The following is a 27,464-nucleotide window of genomic DNA, read 5'->3' as shown; positions in this document are numbered from 1 at the left end:
TATCCTACTTTTTCTGAAATAAATTCAGTTTTGCAGGAAATAAATGGGGTCAAGTCTAACCTCATAAGCATGTAAGGGAGATCAGGGTTGGAAAAGGCCAGTCTACCAAACCCATTCCCTCCGCTTTGGTTAAGGAACACTAATAAGTTCCTTCGCATACTTCTCCTGAAATAAAAATCAAGTAGCGCAATTAACATCTGTGCAGCCCCCAATGCTCCTTCCCGACGGAATCTACCTCTCGCACAACAGCTTCTCCCTCTTTCCTCTCTTTCCCCACAGCCTCACGCATTTTGTAGCCCGAACCTTTGGGGATCACATGAGTAGCATAATGGGAAATGGCACATCTTTATCATCCTTATGGAAACAGCCCACGTGCGGTTTGTAGATCTCCTAACCATCAGTTCAAATACATTGGACACTCACATCAACGTGGAACCAGATCCCATGTGCTTCACAGATGTCTGCAATCTCATTCAGAGGGTCAAACGCTCCCAGTACCGTGGTTCCTGCAGTGGCGATAATGATAAAAGGCAAAGCCCCCTGTGGAGTGACCGCAAGAAAAAGAGCATTCATTCCAGATGTTAGCTGCGATAGGCCAAAGAGAAAAGAAAGCCTTGCATTTACATAGATCCTTATAATGGCCCTTAAATTCCACTGGGATTCTCCTCGGTCTTCCGCCATAACTCTGGCAGTAGTCCGGCGGAGATCCAGGTTACCAGGTTATGCCAGGTCTCTGCCGTTTCCCCATAGGCTCCGCCATCCCCTGTCGGCATTACGATGTGGAGTAGGGGAGGACTCTTGCGGAACTTCCGGGCCAATGTCTCTTCTCAGCATCTCAAAAGCACTTCACATATAGGCCCAGAAATTCGGGTCGCCACGGGTGAGTACGCATGGGGTACTCACCCGTAAGCCCAATGGAAGTGCCGGTTTCATGCATGCACTGCGCATGCGCGGGAAACCGGCACTTCCGTTCCCCTGAAAGAAGGGGTTCAGAGGTGGAACGCGTGCGCAGGAGAGGCAGCGCGTGCGCATCGAACTTACGTTTTTTTTGCAGGTTTTCCCAGGAGGGTAAGTCTCCAGCAGTTCCACTTTTAAAAAGCAGGCGCAAGGCCTGCTTTTTACAAGGTAAGTGGTGAATTAATTAAAATTAAAACATTTTTTCCACAGGTTTATTATTTTTAAATACTTTAAAGAAAGGTAAGTTTATTTTTAGCCCCGTTAGAAAATGTAATTAATTTTTTCAAAAATTTAAATTATTGTTTAAAATAGTTATTTCATGTAATTTATAGTTTATTTTAAAAATGTGATTTAAAAAAAAAATTATTTGAAGATTTAGTGCTGTTTTGGGGCTTATAGTATTTATAGGTTTGACAGCTCTTCCTGTCAAACTTATGAATGAAGCATTCCCTGCTACCATTGGCTCTCCATGGCCCACGTGATCCCAGGGGACGCATCGAACTAACTGCGCCCCGGGATACGCAAGCACTGCGCGCCGGCATTGGAGGAGGCCCAGGATCGGAATCCCACGTGGGCCCACAGCACAATGGCCGGTGCGCAAGGTAAGTGCAGGTCGGGGGCTTGCACCCGCGGGAAGCCCCCGACCCGAATTTCTGGGCCATTATGAATTACTTTGAACTGCATTGGTCCTTCATGCGTAGGCAAGTGCAGCAACAATTTTGCGCACAGCAAGGTCCCCCCAAAAAAGCATCGAGATGAATCACAATATAAACATTTATAATGCTACCTGTACCAGCCAACCATGGGCACTTTAAAAAGCAGGCATAGCTTGTCGGAAGAAAAATACAACAATTTGCCACCAGGACCAAGAATTTCCCGAGCCGCTTCCACTCCGCTGCTGTAACTTTGCCGGAAGTGCATCGTAAACCCTAAATCATCTGTAGTGGCTTATCAGGGGTGAACTTCACAAGCCCGCACTCTCCACATGAGCTCCGGGCCAGAAATGCAAATTCATAAAATGACTCCTATAATGAAAATTAATCTTATCCTCATTTTTTTTTATATTGAAATTCTTCTTTGTTTAGGTTCTTGTCCAGGTCACATAAGTATGTCACAAGATTTGAATATGGAAAAGCTAATCGGCATACTGAAACATTTCAGAAATATTTTCCTGATACTTTTCGTAAACCTGAGCCACTGCCACCGCTGTAGGACTTCCTCTCCCCCGGGTTCTCACACTGAAACATAGCCAGATAGGAGCGCCTGGAAGCACATTACACAGCTCCAGTGAGCGCAGCAATTGGTTACGGTGCCTGGATCCATCGGCGCTAGTTTTAGTGTTTCTGGGCAGACATTAGATGTAGGGAATTTAACTGATGATCAAACTGTTTAAGAAAAAAAGATAAGAACAGGTTTTGAGGTGGGCAGGCAGGTGTCTCTGTATAGATCTCTCACGTCAGGTGATGAATCATAGAAGCTGACAGCACAGAAGGAGGCCCTTCATGCCTGTGCTGGCTCTTTGAAAGAGCTATCCAATTAGTCCCACTCCCCTGCTCTTTCCCCAACAGCCCTGCATTTTTTTTCCTTTTCAGGTATATATCCAATTCCCTTTTAAAAGTTACTATTGACTGGGCTTCCAACGCCCTTTCTGGCAGTGCAGTTCAGATGCTAACAACACACGGCGTAAAAAAAAATTCTCATCTCCCCTCTGCTTCTTTTGATGGTAGAGGTTTTTCCAACAAAGGCACCAGCAGAAACCTTCACTCCCGCCCAATCAGGATTTCCCCCTTCTCATTGCCATAATTTCAATTATGTAAATAAATGTTTAGCCTGGGAGACATAAGGGATTGCAACATATGTATTTCTACTGTTCCAAAATGCTGCTCCACTGCTCATTCCTGAAGGGTAAGATCCAAGTTGATCCTTCTTACAGGCGCTTCATGACTGTTACAGGAACATAGGATCAGGAGCAGGCCATTCAGCCCCTCGAACCTGATTCAATTAGATCATGGTTGATCTGTATCTTAAACTCCATCTAACTGCCCTGGTTCCGTAAACCGTGATGCCCTTAACTAACAAAAATCTGTCAATCTCAGTTTGAAATTTTCAATTGATCTAGCCTCAACAGCTTTTTGGGGCACAGAGTTCCAGATTTCCACTACCCTGTGTGTGAAGACAGCTTTATCAAAAGCTTTTTCTCAGGCTGCAAAATAGTTTCAGTGTAAAATAGTTTCGCTTCATAACAACATTAAATTGTAGTGCAAGTACAAATTTAGCACCTAACCGGAGGTCCAGATTTACAAGACTACTCTGGACTGCTTTAGTGTGAATACATCTTCAGTAGTTTCTTGCTAATAAATTCCACACAAACACACTCCTCCTCCCCTTCAAAAGAAACATTCAGCAATTTGCAAGCGATGGCACGATTTCCATTAAATCCCTAAGACACTCACTTCTTTCTTGGCTCTTTGGATTTCTTTCTTCAGCTCTTCCGGTATCATCTTCCCTCTGAAAAAACAAAGATTACTTAGTTCAGGCAATGGTAGCATCAGTGCGAAAATGGTTTCACTTCACAACAACAACAAATTATATTTATATAGCATCTTTAACGTAGTATAATGTCCCAAGCCACTTCACAGGAGTGTTACCAAACAAAATTTGACACCGAGCCACGTAAGGAGATATCAAAGAGTTAGGTTGTAAGTAGCGTCTTAAAGGAGGAGAGAGAGGTAGGGAGGCAGAGTGGTTTAAGGAGGGAATTTCAGAGCTTAGGGCCTTAGGCAGCTGAAGGCACGGCCGCCAATGGTGGATCACTAAAAATTGGTAATGCGCAAGAGGCCAGAATTGGAGGAGCACAGAGATCTCGGAAGTTTGTAGGAGAAGGTTACAAGCAGTCTCTCGATCTCATGCGTGAGGAAATACAGCCCACACCAGTCTATGGATGCGAATGGACTCCCTGTTAATACCAACCATTTAATGAAAGCTTACACTCAGATACGCCTCCTCCCCAAGTTAATTCTCCACTTATTACACATTATATATGAGGTTTTGCTTTAACAAGAATACTTGGATAATTTTCTCAGTACATCAGTTGAGAGGCCTCTGCCATATTAAACCCCCAATAGTTGTTAAACACCAACCAGTTACCGAATGGCAAAACGAGATTTGTCTGGAGTGCATGATCCCATTTAAAACTTTACTTGTTCACTTTTTTTTTTAAGTTCTTGTTATCATTGCAAAATATGTAATATTTTAGCGTACATTTTCTCAGAACATGTAGTTTTTTTTTAAATTCTCTCCTTTTTGCAATTTTTCTCTCTGTGTCTGCATGAGCTAACTTTATCAAGGGCTCCTCACTCTGCTATAAAAAAATACCAGAAACCTAAGCATGAAGAAGTTGGGCTTCTCCTATTGTGCAAGAGTGAAAGTGAGAGAGAGAGAGAGAGAGATTGAGTGTGCATATTTGTTTTTGGGAAGTGAGGTACATAAAAGGTTCAAACTAGGACAGGTTTAACTGTGGCGCAGCATTAGCTTAAGGGGATGGGTTTATTTATCGTATAAACAGGCTCTTAATTTGATCTCATTAAATATCAATCTGTGCTCTTTTTGACCAAGTCACCATATCAGGAATTATTGCTCTTTCTGATGCATGGGTGGATTATTTGCGAATACTTTGCTTTAAAACTTGAACAAATAGTATAGACCACAAAGACCAAAAGTGGAAGGGGAGAAAATATCTTTACTTTTAATAAAAGGAAAAATAATAGAGGGGATGGGTTTCACCTTCTGATACTTTTTTCTGCTTGTGAGCTGATGCCTGAGCTCCTGCTCGGCCTGGCAATGCACTCAATTTGTTACGAAGAGATGATCAGAATTGGTTGCGGTTAAATAAGCAATGGGGATAAAAGTGGATTTAATTTCTCATATGACTGACTTTCAGAGTTGCACACCACCATCAAGAGGCAGAAACAAAGACCCAGCAAGAAATGCAGGAGATGCTGCTCCTGTCGGGCAATGCTGTCACCAGAAATACCTTTGTGCCCATGAAGTCATTAGCGTCTGATGCGTAACATAAGATATACGGCACAGAAACAGGCCTTTCGGCCCAACCCATCCATGCTGGCGTTTATGCGCCACACGAGCCTCCTCCTGTCTTTCCTTATCTAAATCTATCAGCATAACCTCTATTCCCTTCTCCCTCATATGCTTGTCTAGCCTCCCCTTAAATGCATCTATACTATTCACTTCAACCACTCCCTGTGGTAGCAAGTTCCACATTCTCACCACTCTTTGGGTAAAGACATTTCTTCTGAATTCCCTATTAGATTTCTTGGTGACTATCTTATATTGATGGCCTCTATTTATGCTCTTCCCCACAAGTGGAAACAGTCTCCCTGTATCCACTCTATCAAAATTATTCATAATTTTAAAGACCTCTATTAGGTCACCCCTCAGCCACTAGTAAGTATGTGCACAAATTGATAGCAGCTCCCAGAGTACAATGGTAAGACTACTGGGACTAAATAGGACTGCCAACCCATTCCATTTTATATTTTTATTGCTGGGAGAAAGATAGCAACGTAACAATAGTTTCAGACAGGAGAAGACTTTCGGCCCATCTAGCTCACCCAGCCATAGTGTTCCCGTGGTGCACTTCTAGTAACCCTGAGGGACATTTGATGACAAGAACCTGTCTAGTTCCAACTTGAAACCCATTAAACTTTCTTGGTCCACCAAGTCCACATATTTACCACCCATCTCACATGCATTTGCATGTCATTTACACCGCAGCACTTCCTTCGGGCACGGTCAGCTGTAGCCACCAGAAAAAACACAGAGGAAGTTCAGGCACAGTATTCTTCAGGAGCAGAATGGGGAGGGAATGGTTCAGCGACTATTTTTCTTCTGTGTTGCACCCATTTTCGGGAGTTATTTGGGATCAGGGCAGAGGAAAATCTACCCTTCTGTCACTCTCTACCTCTCTCTGTATCTCTGTCTGTTTCTAGCTCTCTCTCTTTCTATCTCTCTCTTCTTCTCCCTCTCTTTCTATCTCTAACTCCTTCTCACTGCCTCTTGTGTTTTTCTTTTCTATTTCTGGACTCAAATCCCCAATCATGGAAATCTGCTCGGAGGAGCATTATCTTCCTGCAGAAGTGTTGTGATAGTGAGGGAAACAGCTGCACGTTATTTTGATCCAGTAGACAACACATACAAATGAACTATGGAGCATTTCATATTTAAAACATCAGGGGGGAAAAATTCGGTTGCTTTGCGCCTCCCGTTAGCGTGGGGCGCAAAGCAACTAGCGCCCAGGCGTGGCGATGTTTGCGCCGCTCGCAAAATTGACCAGTTTGCGGCGGCGCTAAACACTACCGCCACGATCTCCTGTGCCCACAGATCATGACGTCAGTCAAGCGTGCAACGCCCCAGTAGCGGCCTGGACCACATATTGAGTGGCGCCCCCTGCCTTACCGCCTGCCGCTAGCAACGACAGGTTGAGGGGAGCATTTTGCAGTCGGGAAGGGACTGGGGGAAGAGCTATTTAAAGGCAACCGCTTCCTGCCTTTTTTTGTCGGCGATATTTTTGCACCACGCATTCTGAGAGAGAGAGAGAGAGAGAGAGAGAGAGAGACTGAGACTTCTGGAGAGATTCAACGCTGTGTGAAGGAGTTTTGGGTACTGAGCAGTACTTTGCAGGTTCATTTTGATTTGACCTTCCTTGCATCGATTTAGAAGAGACTATGGGGGCAGCACATCTTTCCCTGGGTCTCTTCATTGTTCTTTCCAGCAGATTTGATGTACAGGTCTCTCCAGGCCGAGATTCAAGATTGCAATGAGCAGGGTGTGGATGGAGAGCAAGATCGACCCTCCCCTTTAAGAAGTAGCCAGCGCCAGTGTGTCTGTGTTCCATTGCTGACTGACATCACATGAGCTTCGCCAGCGCTCTGAGGTAGCGCCTCGCTCCTCTGCGTTAGTGCCTTGAGAGAGGTGTGTAGCGCCTGATTTAGCGCTTCATTCACCTCCAGGGGCGATAGAAGCCAAGTTTGCCGTTGGAGGCGATAATTAGCGCCAAGCACTAAACTTTGCGCCCGGCTGATAATTGCGCGCCAAACGGGACGATACCGAATTTCTACCCCCAGGCAATTATAAACAGACCAAAAAAGAAAGTTTTTGTCAAACATGTTTGGGAGAAAAACCCTGCTCCTTTGCTGTCATACTACTGCTGAGCTGTAACTCTTCCTAGCTACAAAATGAAATGATTTCCTATTCGTTAACACCATTTCCAAGAAGCACTTGCACGCTTGGCAGCCTGCAGCCCTGTAGCTGTGTCCAAGTCAACGCTGTAGAAGTGGAGCCAGGCCAATCCAAAATCAACTTAACACCTTCTGAGGGCGCAATTGAGTCATTTCAAGCTTACCTACTGCAAGGAGATGAGAGCAAGAAGATGAAGGCTTGGAACACAATCATTACCACACCGAATAGGTCTTTTCAAAAGCTTTAGACAAGTCTTATCCCATGAACACTGAAAGACCATCTCAAATTCTCTGTTACACACCCTCTGTTGCAGTGATGGGTCAGATAGTTCAAAGGTTACAACGTCACAAACACACCTGTGTCTCTTTTTTTGTCACTAATGGTGGTTCAGGCAGTTTTGCACCTGGAATGGGTTTTCCATTCCAAAGGTGTTACCATTTCCAAACAATGCAACAACAAAAAAATACTTGCTCACTACTCCACTTCTACAGCGTTGACTTGGGCACAGCTCTGTGCTTTATTTTCAGATTTTTGGGGGGCTTAAGAAGGTTTGTAAATCACAGACATTCAGCAAAATAGGTTTAAGCCTTTTTATTCAGAACCTGTGTTAAAACAGTCATAAGTGTAGTTAGGTCAGCAGCCAAGTGAATGATGAGGACTGCTAGAGACATTTTACAGAGTAACGCAAAATATAATTGAAGGCAGTAACTTCAATAGTTTACTAATGGGCACGATCCTATTTTCCCCAAGTGTTCTAAGCCATGGTGACTTTTTGTACTGTTGTAATGCAGGGAATGCAGCAGCCAATTTGCGCACAGCAAGGTCCCACAAACAGCAATGAGATAATGACCAGATCAACTGTTTTAGTGACGTTGGCTAAGGGTTAAATATTGGCCTAGAACTCCCCTGCTCTCCTTCGAATAGTGCCATGGGATCGTTTATGTCCACCTGAGAGGGCAGACAGGGCCTTGGTTTAACGTCTGTGTTACTGCACTGGGAGTGTCAGCTCAAGTCTCTGGAGTGGAACTTGAACCCAGAACCTTCTGACTCAGCGATGAGACTGGCACCTCTGAGCCGTGGCTAGCACTGAAATATAAAAGTGCCTGGCCTAACTTATAGGCTCTTTTATTTGCCAGAAACATATGGTAAGTGTAGTATGCCTGGGAGGAACAGGTGACTTTGGACCTATGGTTCTGCTCTGGGGGGGTTTTCCTCACCTCATGTCTGGGTCTGTTGTAGACTGATCGCTAGAGATTGATTGCCGTGATTAGTCAATAACTCCATTATCGTTGTATCATGTGACTAACAGGTTGGTAGAAGGCCAACTAGATGGAGCATGAAATAACAACAGAGAATGCTGGAAAAACTCAGCAGGCCAGGCAACATCCGTGGAGAGAAAATAGAGTCAACGTTTCGGGTCAAACCCTTTGTCAAGACTGAAAAAGCACAGGAAATGAAATAGATTAAGAGGCCGGGCTGGGAGAGAACAAAAGAGAAGTGAAGAGACATTAAGAGGTATTCAAAATGAGACGAGATGGTGATAGGACTAGTGGAGACAAAAGACGGCTCTAGATTAGGTGTGAAATGCGCTGGCAGAATGGGAGACAGCTGCCATGTGGGAGAGAAAAAAAGGGGGGGGGAAATGGGCCAAAACAAAGGTGTGGATAAAAAATAAGTAAAAATGTAATGTGGGGCCGAGGTTATGATCTGAAATTGTTGAACTCGATGGAGCGTGATCTTTTTTCATCTAGCAATTCCTCTGTTCCCATGTAAAAGACTAAACTGGGAGCAAGAGTCGCACTTCATTTCCAAACATGCGAGAGGGGTTGAAATTTTACGACGCGTTCTCAGATGTACGGTTTGAACGAATGTATTGCCGATGTTAGGAGTGCCCATGTTTAATCAGGAAACTCATTATCATGGAAGATATTGGCCTTGTTATTGGGTAGTGGACCAAGAATGCTGGGTGCCATCAGCTGCTACTAGCACAAGCAATTTGCTCTCTCACTAAACACTGTTGTTTCTCCTACCTTTTGTCAGCTTTCACCACATAGACATTGCGGGTGCCGATTCCAAGGAAGGCAGCAGCTTTCTTCACAGAGTAGTGGCACTACGGAACAAAGAGACCGCTTAAATAACTTTAATCAGCCTGGGCTGCATCATATTGCTTTTTAGAGACACAACTAAATGACTTAGACCGTTATTCTCTTCCTTACTATGGGAAAATCTTGTTCTATCCAAAAAGTCCAAAGAAAATAATGCAACCAAGCTTGGGTGAGGTTTAAAAAAGGTGCTGGAAATCTGAAGAAAATGTCGTGTGCAAGTCTGTCAGCACCTTTAAAGAGAAAAAGACAGGTTAGCTTAGAAACAGGATTAGGCCATTCAGTCCCTCGAGCCATTCAATTAGATCATGGCTGATCTACACCTCAACTCTATTTACCTGCCTTTTGCTCCATATCCCTTGATACCCTTACCCAACAAAAATCTACCAATCTCAGTCTTAAAAACTCAGATTGTCCTAGCAACCACAGCCTTTTAGGGGTGGGGGAAAAGAGTGTTCCACATTTCTACTATCCTTTGTGTGAAGAAGTGCTTCCTGATTTTACTCCTGAATGACCTAGCTCGAATCTTAAGATTCTATTCTCTTGTTCTGGATTCCCCCACCAGAGGAAATCGTTCTTCCAACGTTTCAAGTAGGGGCCCTTTACCAGAGCTGCCTCTACCTGAAACGTTAAACTATCCTTTCTTTTTTCCAGACGCTCACTGAGATCCTGTGCATTTATAATGTTCCCTTTCCTTGTTTTGGCTGCTACAGGAATGGTTTTTATCAATAGCAAATACGCACCCAACAATAGCATTCCACACAGGATAATAATATAAAAGAATTCAAGAAGCAAGCTAGGTTTTTGTTTTGCACAGCAGTTGGAATAACAGTAAGATGCAGGGGAGGGAACAATAACAAGGTCATGGAAAAATTCTCACAGTCTCTTTCTCTGAACTAATTCTTTCCCAGGGTCTCAGAACTGTGGAATTCCTTATCTCCCTCAGTCTTCCCATCCTCCCACAAATTACAAGCTCGTAAAAACCCAAGCATCACCTAACAACTACTTCTTAATTTATCTCCTCCTCTATCCTCCTCTTTGCAACCTTGGTGATGTCAAGGCCATGGAAACAGTACAGAAGAGATTCAAGGGATGATACCGGGGATGAGAGGCTTTAGTTATGAGGAGTGACTAGAAAAACTGGGTCCCTTTTCACTGGAACAGAGAGTTTAAGAGGAGGTCTGATGGAGGTGTTCAAAATTATGAGGGATTTTCATAAGATAAATTGGGAAAAACTATTTCTGCTAGTTGGCAATAAGAGGGCATAAATTTAGAATCATCATCAAAAGGATGATGGGAGCGGTTAGGAGATTTTTTTGTTGTTAAGAGGTGGAATGCCCTACAAGTAACAATAGTGGAAGCAGAATCCATAATAGCTTTCAAAAGGGAAGTGGATAAATATTTGAAGAAGAAAAATTTTAATTGGCATATGTGAAAAAGCTAGAGGAGTGAGGCTAAGTGACTCTTTCAGAGAGCCGACACAGGCACGATGAGACGAATACTTCTCTGCTGTAAAATTCTATGATTCCAAGTATAATGCTTTTGAGGCCTTGTTCCTTCGCCTAGGTTTCTTAGTAAGAAAGTATTTTTCTCCCATTGTATTAATATACGTACGCCTGAGCTTTGCACTGAGCGGCAAGGTTATCACAGGACTTGTGAGTGATTGTTATCTCATGACGGAAGTTAAATAATTTCCTGTGCTGTTGTCAGGCACAGGATCACTTCCATATTGATACCCTGTCTTTTTTCCTTTATGTTTGGAGGGTTTCCATCTATATGAGATCGATAGGTTTTTTTTGGGTAAGGATATCAAGGATATGAAGCAAAGGCGGCCATGATCTAATTGAATGGCAGAAGAGACTGGAGGGGCTGAATGGTCTACTCCTGTTCCTATTGTTCCAATGTTCCTAGTTCAGATCCACCCCCACCCCCCAATAAAACTTGAACCCGTTCGCCATTCCAGCGGGCTTAATCCAATAAACTGCAGTAAGTGCCTCCAATCTTCCTAGAACACTAAAGCCAACATAACCCATCAAGACCTCTGAACATAGACCATTTAGTCAAATTCTAATATGCCGCCACGTACCTCCTCAGATGTGAACATCGCCATAGGGGGTGCACCTGAAAGACCAGTCTCCTTTAACTCTGGACAGCACTTGTACCGGGCTAGATTTACAGCATACATGTTGGAAACAGAGCCGCCTGTTTAGAGTGGAGAACATGCAAAGTCATTATTTGGCTGGCAAATGTTAAGAGGTAAAAAGTTGGAAGAATAAGCACTGTTTCAATCACAGCAGCATGCTTGCATTTGTTGTGGTTGGTAGAAGGCTCAGGGGAACCTCTGTCACCCTGGGCTGACCAGCTTTACTTCTCTTCAGCTCACAAGCAGTACAACAACAACTTGCTTTATGTAGCGCCTTTAACGTAGTAAAATGTCCCAAGGTGCTTCACAGGAGCATTATCAAACAAAATTTGACACTGAGCCACATAGGGAGATATTAGGGTAGATGACCAAAAGGTTGGTCAAAGAGGTAGGTTTTAAGGAGCGCCTTAAAGGAGGAAAGAGAGGTAGAGAGGGAATTCCAGAGCTTAGGGCCTTGGCAGCTGCAGGCACGGCCACCAATGGTGGAGCGATTAAAATCAGGGATACTCAAGAAGCCAGAATTAGAGGAGCGCAGAGATCTCGGAGGGTTGTAGTGCTGGAGGAGATTACAGAGATAATACAGAATAACATAATTATACATTAAAATTTTAAAAAGTGAAACTCGTTACCTCAAGGTTTTGTTTCTATTCTTTCTGTCCTTTCTCCCTATTTTAACTTGTGCTCTTTTTTCTCTAACCAAAGTGCCTGATTCATTTTTTGTTTGCCTGATCTCAGCGTCAATTTTGGCATTGGGAGTGTGTTTTTTTAAAGACATTTTCATTGGCTAAAAACTAACGTTAAAGGACAATCAAAGGCCCGAGAATTAACACAGTTGGTGCGACCAGGTAAATCATTAATATAAAAAATCACCTCCAATCCCCGAAGTGCTGCCGGTGAGAAGTACAATCGCCTTCTCAGCCTGATGCCATTGAATGAATAATCTTTCCCATGGCACTTGCCTATTTAATAAGAGTCACTGTGCTTCAGAAGTAATTCACTGCATGAAGCGCTTTGAGACATTTCGATTATACGGTGCTGTATAAATGCAAGTATTATTCATTACTATTATTAATAATGGTGAATACATACAGGAGTGTGAAAGTCCAGAAAAGAGTGGACCTATTTTCATTAAAATTCTCTCATCCTATCAGCTGAATTGATTACAGACTTTAGTCAAGTCAAATTCTTGTAAGTACTAAAATTCTTTTAGATGTGGGATCGTAAGCCAATTGGGTAAAATTTGACATCAGTTAGTAGCAGTGAGAAAAAAGGACCAATAACAGCAGAAGACAGACTCATATCAATGGTCAAATGGAAAATCCCATTCCCTAACGAAGGGAAATAGGGGCTTGTATTTATCTATAATATATTACAAATCTTACATCTGCATATACCTCCTGCCAACTGTTCCATTATACATTCCTATTTCTACATTTATAATTGAAACTGCCCATGTAAGCTTGCCACACTGTAATTACACGCTCCTGCCAGTGGAAGTACTGCATTGATAGGAGAGTAGAATTACAGCGTGACGAGTTTACATAGGCAGTTTCCATTATAATGACATAGAATTTACAGCACAGAAACAGGCCATTCAGCCCAACTGTGTTTATGCTCCACACGAGCCTCCCACCCTACTTCATCTCACACTATCTGCATATCCTTCTATTCCTTTGTCCCTCATGTACTTATCTAGCTTCTCCTTAAATGCATCTATGCTATTCACCTCAACTACTCCATATGGCAGCAAGTTTGACATTATAACCCCTGCCCTTTTACCCCACTTCACCTGACAATTGCACTTGGACTTGAGTCCTCATGTGCAGTGTCACAGAAGTTTGATTTGTATAATATAATGAATAAAATAACAGTAGAAAGTATGGTTAAAGGCACGGTATACTTCCTGGCTTGAGTAAAGTCCATGAACTGCTCAAGCTTTGTTCTTATAGTTTTTGATCTCCCTTAAGCGTGCCTATTTTGTTTGGAATTGTGACCCTAATAATGCGACAATTTGGAAGATATTGCTGTGTGGTCTAGCTAGGATCAGCTGTTCATTTCTAGTGTAGTGTAGATGATGAAGGAGTTTGAGAGTAGGATGAAGCAGATGTCAGCTTGATAATACAAGGGAGAGTCAGGCTGAATTTAAAAAGTACAGAGGAGAAGTGAAAAAGGAAATAAGAGAAGCAGAGAGACAGAATGAGAATAGATTGTCGGCTAACAAAGGGGAATCGAAAGGTCTTCTATAGGCATATTAACAGTAAAAGGGTTGTCAGAGGAGCGGTGGAGCCGATTAGGGACCAAAATGGAGAACGATTGGTGGAGCCAGAAGGCATGGCTGAGGTACTAAATGTGTACTTTGCATCTTTCCTTTTTACCAAGGAAAAGGACTTTGCCAAAGCTATGGTAAACAAGGGCGTTGCTGGGATACTGGATGAGATAAAAATAGATAAAGAGGAGGTACTAGACAGGCTGGTGGTAATTAAAGTGAAAGTCACCCAGTCCGGATGGGATGCACCATAGGTTGCTGAAGGAAGTAAGGGTCGAAATTGCGGCGGTGCTGGCCACAATCTTCCAATCCTCCTTAGACACAGGGGTAGTGCCAAAGGACTGGAGGATTGCAAATGTTACACCCTTGTTCAAAAAAGGAGAGAAGGATAAACCTGGCAATTACAGGCTAGTCAGTTTAACGTCAGTTGTGGGGAAGCTTTTGGAAACAATAATCTGGAAGAAAATTAACAGCCACTTGGACAAGCATGGATTAATAAAGGAGAGCCAACAGGGATTTCTTACGGGCAAATTGTGTTTGACTAACTTGACTGTTTTTTGATGAGGTAACAGAGAGGGTGGATGAGGGCAGTGCAGTTGATGTTGTGTATATGGACTTTCAAAAGTTGTTTGATAAAGTACCACATACTAGGCTTGTTAGCAAAATTGATGCCTATGGGATAAAAGGGGCAGTAGCAGTATGGACACAAAATTGGCTAAGGGATAGAAAGCAGAGAGTTGTGGTGAATGGCTATTTTTCAGACTGGAGGGAGGCATATCAAAAACAGCAGTGGTCCTAGTGGCGTTCCCCAAGGTTCAGTACTAGGACCACTGCTCTTTTTGATATACATTAAAGACTTGGACTTGGGGGTACAGGACACAATTTCAAAATCTGCAGATGACACAAAACTTGGAAGTGTAGTAAACAGTGAGGAAGATAGTAATAGACTTCAAGAAGACATCGACAGACTGGTGGAATGGGCGGACACATGGCAGATGAAATTCAATGCAGAGAAGTGTGAGGTGATGCATTTTGGTGGGAAGAATGAGGAGAGACCATACACACTAAATGGTACAATTTTAAAGGGGGTGCAAGAACAGAGAGACCTGGGGGTGTTTGTGCACAAATCTTTCAAGGTGGCAGGACAGGTTAACAAAGCAGTTAATAAAGCAAATGGGATCCTGGGCTTTATAAATAGAGGCATAGGGCTCGAATTTCATCGGGCCATTGAGGCGAGATTGGAGGCGTGTGGGGGGGTTAAAAAAAACAAAAAAAACCCGCAAAATCTGGGGGTACGAACCCATCCTGCCCCCAACCCGCCTCCATGGCCCGTTTCCCAGGAGGCGGGTACCCGACCTGTGCTGGGAGCCGCCTCCCTGAGGCGGGCAGGGGATTAGTGCCAATTAACTGCCTGTTAACAGGTAGTTAACAGGCAGTTTTTAGCCTAATCCCTATTTTTATCCCTGAAATGTGGGCTGCCCGACGGCTCCAAACCACGCCAAGTTAGCGAGGCGGACCGTCGGGCTGAAGGACTTGGAGGGTTCGAGATGTCCGGTGTTCAGGTGAGTGATGGGTGCATGAGTGCAGAGGTAAGTGTGTTTGGTGTGTGTAAAGTGTTTAAAGAAGTTTTACTTACATTTACTTACTAATGCAGGCTTCCTTCCTTCAGGTCTCAGGAGTCCCTCATCGCACCGGCACAGAAAGCAGAATGGCCGCGAGCTGTCAAAAGTTGCAGCATTCAGCTTTCTGTTCTGGAGAGATCTCTAAATCAGCCTGAGAGGAAGGAATTAACTTGGAGTACAGATTGTCAATGTTTGACAGCTTCAAAGAGCTGTCAAATGCTGATATTTCATCTGTCAAAAGCTCTTGACAGATGAAATGTCAATCTGTGACGTCACCTGTTGCCGGGTGGCCCTTAATTGGCCTGCTGAGCCTGCTGGGCGGGCTCAACAAGGTCAATCAAGGGAAAATCGAGTGGGTTGGCCACAACTCGATGGAGGCGGGGCTACAACCCCAAAAGTGGGAGTCACGCCTCCTACTCACCACCATTGATAAAATCCAGCCCATAGAGTACAAAAGCCAGGAAATTATGCTAAAGCTATATAAAACACTAGTTCGGTCCCAGCTTGAGTATTGAGTCCAATTCTGGGCCTCACACTTTAGGAGAAACGTGAAGGCTTTGGAGAGGGTACAGAGGGGATTTACTAGAATGGTTCCAGGGATGAGGGAATACAGTTACGTGGATAGACTAGAGAAGCTGAGGAGTGCAGCGCAGATTCACCAGAATGTTACCAGGGCTCCAAGGTTATAAGGAAATATTACAGAAACTAGGCCTTTACTCCCTAGAATAAAGAAAGTTAAGGGGTGATTTGATTGAGGATTTTGTAAGGAATTGATAAGGTTGAGAGAAACTTTTTCTGCTGGTGGGGGAGTCTAGGACAAGGGGACGTAACCTTAAAATCAGAGCCAGGCCATTCAGGAGAGAAGATAAGAAATACTTCTTCACACAAAGGGTGGTAGAAGTGTGGAACTCTCTCCCACAAAAAGCAGTAGGTGCTCGCTCCATTAATAATTTTAAATCTGAGATTGATAGATTTTTGCTAACCAAGGGTATTAAGGGATATGGAGCTAAGGCGGGTGGATGGAGTTAGGATGCAGTTCAGCCATGATCTCAGTGAATGGCAGATCAGGCTCGAGGGCCTGAATGGCCTACTTCTGTTCCTATGTTCCTGAACAAGAAACACAACTTTTGGAATATAGAAAAGTACAGCGCAAATAAATATCTGGAGCGTTACATCAAATGACGACAGCACGTGGGATGCAAGCATAAAGTTAGAGAGATGGAAAGGTATTCAATTATATTTTCTGAACTATTTCAAGCAGACTACAATAGGAAGTGAAATAGTGTTTTATGGAAGTGAACTCAATGGAAAAATACACACTACAGGATACAGGTGCAGCAGTAAAGGACTGATTAATTACTGACAGTGGAAGAGTCTGTGGTTAATCAGAAGAGAAGAAAATACACAAAGGATTTGGGGAAAGGCTATTTATCATTTCAGTGCAATAGGAGCAGATCAAATCTAAATGCCATAGACAGGACCGGGCAGCGTCAGCGACATCACAGATGAGATCACCAAACAGTAGCGACAGGCGGCAGTAGGAAGGGCAGAAGAGACGAGACGCTTACTATAGAGTGCAGCAGCAAGCATATTGGAGATATGGTGGGAGATGAAGGCAAATTCTTCATTAGATTATGTTTAATACAATGATTTCTTTGAAGGACTGGAACAAATTGTCGCATATGGGCTGATCAAGTGTCCTGTAAGGATGGGAGGTTATAAGCGACCAGGCTCTTCGTGACAAATAGACTGAGCAATTAGCCTTGAACCTGCTTTCATAAGGCCACAACCTCTAATAGGAGTAAATAGGCAAAAACTGAGATCAATTAAAAGCTAATAGCTGTTGATGTTTGGCTTTAGATTCACAGCTGCTTGTAAATCCCTGGCATCTCCCTGAATAAAGGCTATCAAGATCATAATTGACATTTGTTTTTCTTCATACTCCCTTGTAATTCATACTCCATTGTAATTTGTTTTATGGAATATAGGAAAGTACAGGGCCTGAAAAGAGCCTGCAGTTATACGGCTGCTGTCAATCGCTCACTTCCTCGATTATCTAACACATTCTCCTTAAATGTATCCACACTATCAGCCTTCACTGCTTCACTGAATAGATTGGACTCAATCGGGTGTAAGTGGTTGCATTCATAACACTTTCAGTGTAATGGATGTGCTAAACAAGACTTTTATATATGTAAAGATTCATAGATTTCTTCCTAAAAGGATAAGAAACAGGATCCCAATACTGTACTTCCTCTCTCAGCCTGGAGGGCAGAATAACCTCATTCCATAATTCACCAACAGTGGGTCTGGCCTGGCTCTGTGGGTTGGGAATGGTACCACCAATTTTTCCTTCCACTCCTCCTTCTCTCCCTCACCAGATGGAGTACTCTAGTGGTTCAGCAACTTCAAGAGCTATCGGGCTACCTCGGGAGAGAGGGATGATCTGAATTTCAATACAAAATCCCACTACATTAAAGATATACTCATGCAAAGAGCCGGCACAGACACAATGGGCCGAATGGTCTCCTTCTGTGCTGCAAGATTCTACATAACATTACAATAAGCACAACAAATAAAGTTGGCATCTATTTTAAAGACTGCAAATCCAAATAGTCACTGCAAACAATAGTGACCGAATGCCTTGGAAAGGTTAATGGCAGGGAACTTATTTCAGTAGAGTTCAACTAAAGCAAATAATGGAAGGATTTGTTTCTTACCAGGGCTGAAGATACCATCTCCTTGTGTCCAGCCTATAAGCTCCCTCATCTTCTTCAAAACAGCTTCCTCCATGAGCACAAACACCGGTGCAACCTCATACGTGTAGCTGCAGTGGAGATAATGGATAATAAGATAAAACAGAGCAGTAAAAGGAAGAAAGGCTTGCATTTATATAGCGCCTTTCACAACCTCAGGACATCCCAAAGCGTTTTACAGCTAATTAAGTACTTTTGAAGTGTAGTCAGTGTTGTAATGTAGGAAACGTGGCAGCCAATTTGCTCACAGCAAGGTCCCACAAACAGCAATGCGAGAACAGATAATCTGTTTTAGTGATGTTGCTTGGGGGATAAATATTGTCCAGAACACTGGGGCGAACTCCCCTTCTCTTCTTCAAAATACTGTAGTGGGATATTTTACATCCACCCGAGAGGGCAGGTTTAATGTCTCATCCGAAAGACACTACCTCTGACAGTGTAGCACTTCCTCAGTACTGCACTGAAGTGTCAGCCTAGATTTTGTCCTCATGTCTCTGGAGTGGGACTTGAACCCTTCTGGCTCTGAGGCAAGAGTGCTACCACTGACCCATGGCTGACACCAATATACTCAGTAAGGGATAGGACACTTAGGTTCATCAATCTCCTCAACTCACACTGCTACTAACGGTTATGTTGTCTTCTGGTAAAAAATAAATTTAAAACGTCTTGCCCATCATTTTGCCAAGTTTGTAAACACGGGAAAGCGATCCAAGCTGACTGACCCCTTTCACCCCGCTGAACTGACTTCTTTAGAAAGTACTGTACAAGGTGCTGCAGGAATTCATAACAGCTGTTGCAGTGAGTAGTTGCTACTCATGTTCAACCTGGCAAACTTTCAGCAGGGTATTCAGAATGGGATAGTCCCTGCTTATCCAGGACCTGAGCCAGTTTGGGACATCTGATGTAGCAGACTCAATATTGCACACTGGACAATTTGGTTCTGTGCTCATTAATCCTTATCTGATTATCTCCATATTACACCAGTCACTGCGACTGTATTTTATCAGCTGTGCCAAACATAAACCCAACAAAATCGGACTGGATTCCACTCACGTACAACAGCAACAAGAAAGGCAACAAAAAATAAGCCACCTGTGACGGGACCTGCTGCTAGTTCATCACTAAATAGAACGGCAATGCTAATTGCCGTATTGCAACAGTTCCAGATGAATTGACTTCAATTCCAAACACTAGCTTCTTTCACAGCTTGCAGCTGCAACCTGTAAATTAAGATCCGGGGAGTGGAAAAGTGGAAATCTGGCCTTTATCTCACTTTCGTCCCTTTGAAAAATGGGCACGCGAGTGGAACAAGGGTGACATTAAATATCCGCATATAAATATAGATATATTTATAGAAGTAGATATACAAAAGAACTAAAAAAAACAAAACCAGGAATATGGTCACTTCGCTGTACAAATTGTTCACCCAACTCATTCAAAATGAGGCCAGAGGAAAAGAACTCGAGCTTTAAAAATGTATTTAAAAAGATCTTCCTTTTTTCTGAAGACTGAGCAATCAGCAAAATGGTTATTGACTTGACTGAACCTAACAACGGCTTTTGAGGTGCAGCTTGGTTGACCCTGACATTGCCTTGGATCCCTGGGATATGATATTGTTTGCTTGATATGGAAAATTCAGGGCCCAGTGTATTGATTTGTATTTGTGGGTTCAATGACGACACATTCATGAAAGAGAATGACTTTTTATCTAAAGTATGTTCAACTCAGTTAACAGCATTTACAGGAGACACCATCTTAGGGATCCATCTAAAACGAAACCAAAACTAAACTCAACTGCTTGTCTCTCACATGACCTCTGCTGGTCAGGCATAAGTAATCAATGCATGCAAACATGCTGGTAAGGCAGCATAATCAAACAGGCAAATACCATCACTATTTGCTGATATCATTACATCTCCTTTTCTTAAAAGAAAAGTATTTTACTTTTAACTAACAACATGTTTTCTTTGTATTAATCTGCATTTTAACTGTAACACTTAATGAACTTACATTATCATGATCAAGGTTTTTTAACCTTGCTTTGTGTGTTCACATGAAATATGTAAATACACTAGAACTTGAAGAAAGAATAAGATAACATTACTTCCTTCTATAACAATAGTCCTTAAATTTGCTCAATGAGTCTCCCAGGAGGCTTCACGTGTCTTGAGGATTTTCTGATTGATTGTCCTTGAATCTGAGTTGTTGCCTCAGATGATGGTTTCTCAGCTGTGTGATCAGGTTGTTCAACAGTATCAGTCTTTTGACCTGCTGTGTGATCAGGTTGTTCAACAGTATCAGTCTTTTGACTTGCTGTGGCTGGTCCCATGAGAAGATCTCGACGATTTCTTCTCAGAACAGCACCCTCATCTGTCTGAATGGTGTATGATCTTGGTTGAACTTCACTCAGGACAGTTCCCTTCTGAGTCCATGTGTTTGTTTTGTCTTTGAACCTTACTTGGTCACCAGTGTGGAGTTCAGGTAGGTTTTGTGTTCCTCTGTCATAGTAGTACTTTTGCTTTTCTTTCTGTTGCTCTTTGAACTTCCTCACTTTCTCCCTCTCTTTTGTTTTCAGGAGGTTCTCCGGGATGGGTAGGTTTGACCTTAGCCGACGTCCCATAAGGAGTTGGGCTGGTGATTTACCACACTCGAGCAGCGTTGTGCGGTATACAAGCATGCTCTGGTAGAAGTCAGTTCCACTGTCTTTTGCCTTGTACATCAGTCTTTTCACTGTCTGGACCGATTTTTCCACTAGTCCATTGGACTGTGGATAGTGAGGACTTGACGTTGTGTGGACAAAGTCCCACTCTTTGGCAAAGTGTCGGAAACTTGCATTGTAAAACTGGGGTCCGTTGTCTGTGAAGACCTCGCTTGCCACGCCATGTCTGGAGAATATGGCTTTCATACATCTTATCACAGCATCTGCAGTGGTGGTGTACAGTCTACAAACCTCTGGATACAGGGAGTAATAGTCTGTGACTACAAGATAGTCCTTCCCTTGACATACGAATAGGTCAGCGCCTACCTTCTGGTAAGGTCTGTCTGGTGCTGGGTGTGGCTTTAGTGGTTCTACTGGATTGCTTGCTCGATATTTCAGGCATATTGTGCAGTTTGACACCTCATTTGTCACATCTTGGTTCATTCGTGGCCAGTACATCACCTCTCGTGCTCTTTTCTTACACTTTTCGATTCCCAGATGTCCTCCATGGATCCTTTTTAGCATCTCTTTTCTCAGACTCTTTGGGATAACTATTTTACTTCCTTTGTAGATGATGTCTTCGACCACTGATAGTTCCGCCCTGCCGTTCCAGTACTCTGCCATGTCAGGTGAGCAGTCTTGCTTCATGTTGGGCCATCCATCCAAGATGCTTTTTCTCAGTCGTCTCATTGTTTCATCTTTGTTCGTCTCAGTCTTTATGAGCTCCGTTTTTGCATCTGCTATGGGCAGTGCACTTGTGACCATGTCCACATAGGCGTTCACTTTTTCATCCATTTTGGTGTTTGCGGGCTCACTTGGGTCAACAGCTCTGGACAACGTGTCTGCTGTATACATCAGCTTACCCGGTGTGTACGCAACATTCAGTGTATAGCGTTGCAGCCTGATCATCATTCTTTGTATTCTAAGCGGACAGCTATTTAGTGGCTTTTGGAACAATGCAATCAAGGGCTTATGGCCAGTCTCTACACTGATTGCTTGTCCTGCCACAAACTGGTGAAATCTTTCACAGGCGTATGTGATGCTGAGCCGCTCCTTTTCTATTTGAGCATATCGCGTCTCCGCGTCTGTCATTGAGCGCGATGCATATGCAATAGGTTGCCAGTAGTCATATTTTTGCAGAAGAACGGCACCGAGCCCACTCTGTGATGCATCTGATGATATCTTGATGGGTCTCGCTGGGTCATAAAACCTCAGAACTGGTTCCTCTGTGAGCAGTTTCTTTAGCTCGCTCCATGACTTCTCATGCTCATGATTCCATTCCCATTCTATGTTCTTTTCAGTTAGTCTTCTCAGTGGCGCCATCTTTTCTGAGAGGTTGGATATGAATTTACCCATGTAGTTGATCATTCCATTAAACCTCTGCACGTCCTTTTTGCATTGTGGCTTTGGCATATTCTCAATGGCGGACACCTTTCTGGGATCTGGTCTGATGCCCTCACTGCTAAGGATATCTCCCACGAATGTCAGTTCTGTCACCCCGAGCTGGCATTTCTCTCTATTCAGCTTCAGGTTTGTTTTCCTTGTTGCTTCCAGCACTTTTTTCAGTCTCTCGTCATGCTCAGTTCTCGTGGTTCCCCATACTATGATGTCATCCATTGATGTATCAACTCCCTCCAGGTGCTCATAGATCATATGGATAGTTTTGTGATACACTTCAGGAGCTGAGGCAATGCCAAATGGTAACCGTAGGAATCTGTATCTGCCAAATGGACTGTTGAACGTGCACAGTCTTGAACTTGCCTCGTCCAATTTCATCTGCCAAAATCCTGATGATGCATCTAACTTGCTGAAATACTTTGCATTTGCAAACTGTGCCATGATTTCCTCACGTGTAGGAAGCTTGAAGTGCTCTCTCTTTATTGCTCTGTTTAGATCTCTTGGATCCAGGCAAATTCTGAGCTTTCCATTCTTTTTGTCCACAACGACGAGGGAATTCACCCACTCAGTTGGCTCATCTATCTTCTGAATCACGTTCAGGCTTTCCATCCTGTCCAACTCTGCCTTCAGTTGCTTTTGAAGAGCAAACGGAACTTTTCTGCATGGATGTATGACCGTTGGCATACTTTTATCTACTCTGATCGTGTGTTCTCCTGGCAGGCAGCCTAGACCCTTAAATAGGTCGTTGTACTCTTTCATGAGTTCATCATAGACTGTCTCTCCTTCGCTTTCCACAATGAGGACTCTCTTTACCAGGTTCAGTCTCTCACAGGCTTTTAAACCTAGTATGGCTTGCACATCCTTTGGCACCACGATCAATGCTAGCGTGTGCTCTCTGTCCTTGTGTGTTACTTTGACAATGCATCTTCCTTTCACTGGTATATCAGTACCTGAGTATCCTGTCACTTTCATTCCATGTATCTTTGGTCTGGGTCTAATTTTCTTAAAATCAGTCTCTGATATCACATTAACTTGTGCTCCAGCATCCAATTTAAATGGAATGTGTATGTCATTCACTTTTAGTGTCAACATCCAGTCTCTTTCTTCTTTTTTGTTTTCAGACACAACATCTACATTGAACTCCTCTATCTCGCTTTCATCTACTGCATGGACCTTGCTTTGTTGCGCTTGGTTCTTACAGCAACGGGCATAATGGTTGTTTTTGTTGCAACTATTGCATGTTTTACCATATGCTGGACACTTTCTTGGTGGATGCTGTGTACCGCATCGACTACATGACTTTCGATTGTCCCTTTCATTTTCGTTCGCTGGCCACGCCTTTTTCACATTGGCGCTTTTTGTTAAACGGAGTGTGTCCGTTCTTACTCACTGCATCCACGTTGCAGCTACTGTCACTGAACAGCTCCTTTGCCTGCGACTTCACAGTCTCTGTAGCCCTACACAGTGCTATGGCTTTTCCCAGGTCTAGATCTTGCTCTCTTAGCAGTCTTTCCCTTAGACCATTATCTGGAATACCACACACCAGTCTGTCTTTTATCAGCGAGTCTGTCAGTCCCCCAAATTCTCATGTTTTGCTTCGGTTTCTCAGTTCAGTCACATACTGATCAATAGTCTCACCCGTTTTCTGTACACATGTGAAAAATCTGTGCCTCTCAAACGTCACGTTACATTTAGGTATGCAGTAGGCCTCAAACTGTTCCATTATTCTATCTAGCTTCATTTTGTCTCCATCAGCAGCGAATGTGAAGTTATTATACACCTCCAGCACTTCATCACCCACGACATGTAAGAACACTGACGCTTTCATTTTATCACCTTTCTCGTCAGCTCCGATTGCTGATAAAAGCAACTCCAAACGTTGTTTGAATCTCCTCCAATTTTCAGCCACATTACCTGTCAACTGAAGCTTTGCCGGTGGGTGTAAACCTTCCATTTTTTCCACTTTGTTTGCTATTCTCCAATGGTAAGCAACGATGTTCTCTTTTGGTTTGCTAATTTGTGGAGAGCTGATTTAACTTCAGATTTTTTCTCTTCATCTCTTTCAGCCACTTCTGACACCATGTATTGATTTCTTTGTGGGTTCAATGACGAGACATTTATGAAAGAGAATGTCTTTTAATCTAAAGTTTGTTCAACTCTTTTAACAGCCTTACAGGAGACACCATGCAGAAATCCATCTAAAACGAAACTAAAACTAAACTCAACTGCTTGTCTCTCACATGACCTCTGCTGGTCAGGCATAAGTAATCAATACATGCAAACATGCTGGTAAGGCATCATAATCAAACAGGCAAATACCATCACTATTTGCTGATATCATTACACCCAGTACTTCCCAGTCCTGCCCAATAAAAAGCAAAGTAGCCATGAGCACAGAGGAGCTCTGTGTGTCTTCCCCCATCTGGCAGTTATTTCAGTTAGCCTGGGAAAAGCCACATAAAGCTGGTACTGTACTGTGGGTTGCAGTGACGGCTACTCATACGAGCTGGAAAACTGGAACTCATTCTCCCAGGTGTGATAGGCTCTAATCAAACTTCTTGCTCTGCACAACATCTAGACAACATTTAGCCATAATTCACAGACCAGAGGTATCAGGATAAAAAAACCTGGACAGCACCCCTCATTGCTGAAGATATTCAACTGGATGGAGTAAGGGCATCCTTTTTTTTGCCACACTGAACAAGAGCTACCTTTTACAAACTCAACCCGAATCCATGCATCCTTAGCTTCCAACTCACTCACCCTGTGATAAATGTCAGCCCTTGAACAGTAATTATATCCACATGCCTTGCGACTGTCCCGTCACTACAAATTTTCTAACTAAAGATCTCCCCCATTGGTTTATCGTCCAATAGGTGTCTTTTGGGTTGGATGGAGAAGTATATTTAAAGTGCCATCTGTACAAGAGGACAGACCTACTATTATTAACTGCTTGTAAATGTATATTACAGTGCTCAAGTGGAACTGGAAACTCCTGCCATACTGCCAATATGGGTCAGCTCTATTTTGGGAAGTATTCCTGTTGGAAGACAGAAATATAATTGCTAATCTGGGGCACGGGAAATGACCTATACACATGGCTCTCAGAATTCCCAGTGACTATGCAAGAATTACACAGCTATCATGCTTTTCTTGAGAGTGCATAAAGTACCAAGTATTGCAGTTAGTACTTATTGTTCGAGTATTACACTTGGTACACTCTCTCCAATTAACTCAGGCCTATCTTTACGCTCCTACATTGTTCCGTCTTTCTTTTTGACTTATGACTTTTGACTGCACAATGAAAAATTCTCGGAATAAACAAAAAGTAAGAGAAAGCTCCCCAGCTGTGACAATGCTTGATTTAAAATATCTGGGTGCACAATACCATCTCTGGATTTTAGAGTATTTTATTATTTTCATATCTATGTAATCCCAGTGAAGTGATTCAGGTACACGAGGACCTGGCTTACCACAGCGGATTAGAGCACCAATGTGCTGCCACATGCACGGAGTTGTAGGTTTGCACCCATGGCCCCAGTTCATTGAGTTACCAATCTCGGCTCAGGAAGTTGCTGAGCAGAGGGCGGATTGCTCTACAAGGAGAGGGGGAAGTCAGTCGAGTGCTTGTCACAATACAATCCTTGTGCATAACCCAGCTATCGACTTAAGAAGAGCATAGAAGGCAACCTGGCTATGAGCCTCCCACTCTTATTGTTGCTGAATAGTCTGGGGCGGCCAGAAAAAGGGGAGGAGGTAAAATATGAGAGAGAGAAAAAAAGATGGACACATTCAATATTGACTACACAAAAAAGAACTGTGCAATAAAGAAGTGTTAAGAAAATTACTCACAGGCTGGGATTGAGAGCTTCGGTGATAAAGCGGGCAACAAGAGAATAATGATCCATCCCAGCATACAGCTGGTTATAGAATCTTGGATGACCTGCGGGAAACAAAAGCAAAGAATGCTGCTCACAGATTTGTACTCATTGGCTTCTTGCTCCTGTTCACTGCTGATGATGGCCAAAAGAAGAGCAGGTTATTTTAAATATAATGCCTCTAACATTGTACCCAAGGCCTGGAAACATGGAAGAGGCCAGCATGACGTCAAGCTGAGGCGATGGAAAGAAAAGCATGTTATTTTCAATGCAGTGAAAGGTGTTGAGGCTGAGGCCTGTGAGCGAGAAAGAGACCAGTGAGAGATCATGACGCCAGGGCTAAGGTTGCTGGTTGTGTCTCTTTTTAAAATGGCAGGCCTAGGCCGAGGTTTAGTCGGGTCAGGGCCTGTCAGTGCAGCTGTATCCCATTTTTTTCTACAATGATTGGTCAGGAAGAAGAAACTTATTTTTGGTAGAATGTGATTGGTTGGTTTTGGTGATTTTTTTAAAATTCAATTGGCGGACACCCAATTAGAAAGCAAAAAAGAAATACAGACACTTAACCAATCATAGAGAAAATTACAGACACAAAACATTTTATTATAAAGATTGTCTTCAGGTACTTTAGGCAGTGACATTCTTGTGGATTTTCTGAAAGCTTTGATTTATCCAGAATTGTATCTTAGGGACTGATTTAAAAATGCGTACAGGGTTGTTGCTAGGAGCTGTTGTTACTGTCTCTTCAGCTGAGAGTAATAGCTCTTGGAAAATTACAAATTTAAGCCCTAGGCTTCTCAGAGAGGCACAGATCTCTAATACAAAACATTCTGAAGACAGTTTACACAAATGGTACTTATAGCCATGTAAGCTTAATCAGTTTTTTGCAAAATTTGTAATTTTTCATATCTTTATTATGTTACAGACTTTTTTTCCAGTGCTACATTTCTCAGCCAGCGAGAGTTCGAGGTGGTGACCAAAAGGTGGGGCAGCACGGTGGCATAGTGGTTAGCACTGTTGCCTCACAGCGCCAGGGACCCGGGTTCGAATCCGGCTTCGGGTGACTGTCTGTGTGGAGTTTGCACATTCTCCCCGTGTTTGCGTGGGTTTTCTCCGGGTGCTCCGGTTTCCTCCCACAGTCCAAAGATGTGCAGGTTAGGTTGATTGGCTATGATAAATTGACCCTTAGTGTTAGGGGGATTAAATACATGGGGTTACGGGGATAGGGTGGGATATGTGTTGGTGGAGGGGTTACGGGGATCGGGTGGGATATGTGTCGGTGCAGGCTCGATGGGCCGAAATGGCCTCTATCTGCACTGTGGGGTTTCTGTGATTCTGTGAAAAGGATTTACAAACATTATTCCGAGCGATTTGACTGGTTCTCTTTTCATC

At 43.2% G+C, this 27,464-nt stretch overlaps 1 protein-coding gene across 3 annotated transcripts in view; it reads right to left on the bottom strand.

Annotated features, from left to right (window-relative positions):
- LOC147117741 (acidic amino acid decarboxylase GADL1-like) overlaps positions 1 to 27,464 on the bottom strand; it is a 98,597-nt gene that overhangs the window by 46,299 nt on the left and 24,834 nt on the right. For all 3 annotated transcript variants that reach the window (XM_085988982.1, XM_085988983.1, XM_085988984.1), the window contains 6 exons: positions 26,050 to 26,140; positions 18,066 to 18,172; positions 11,401 to 11,516; positions 9,243 to 9,322; positions 3,411 to 3,465; positions 424 to 540 (listed from right to left, as the gene is read on the bottom strand). In XM_085988982.1, coding sequence (XP_085845108.1) covers positions 424 to 540; positions 3,411 to 3,465; positions 9,243 to 9,322; positions 11,401 to 11,516; positions 18,066 to 18,172; positions 26,050 to 26,140 — 566 coding nt within the window. The remainder of the gene's footprint in view (positions 1 to 423; positions 541 to 3,410; positions 3,466 to 9,242; positions 9,323 to 11,400; positions 11,517 to 18,065; positions 18,173 to 26,049; positions 26,141 to 27,464) is intronic.

This window comes from Somniosus microcephalus, chromosome 5, assembly GCF_052327205.1.
Source record: "Somniosus microcephalus isolate GS21.2 chromosome 5, FLI_Smic_1.0, whole genome shotgun sequence".
Lineage (NCBI taxonomy): Eukaryota > Metazoa > Chordata > Chondrichthyes > Squaliformes > Somniosidae > Somniosus > Somniosus microcephalus.
The sequence above is the reverse complement of the archived record's forward strand: the minus strand, read 5'-3'. Positions and strand labels throughout refer to the sequence as shown.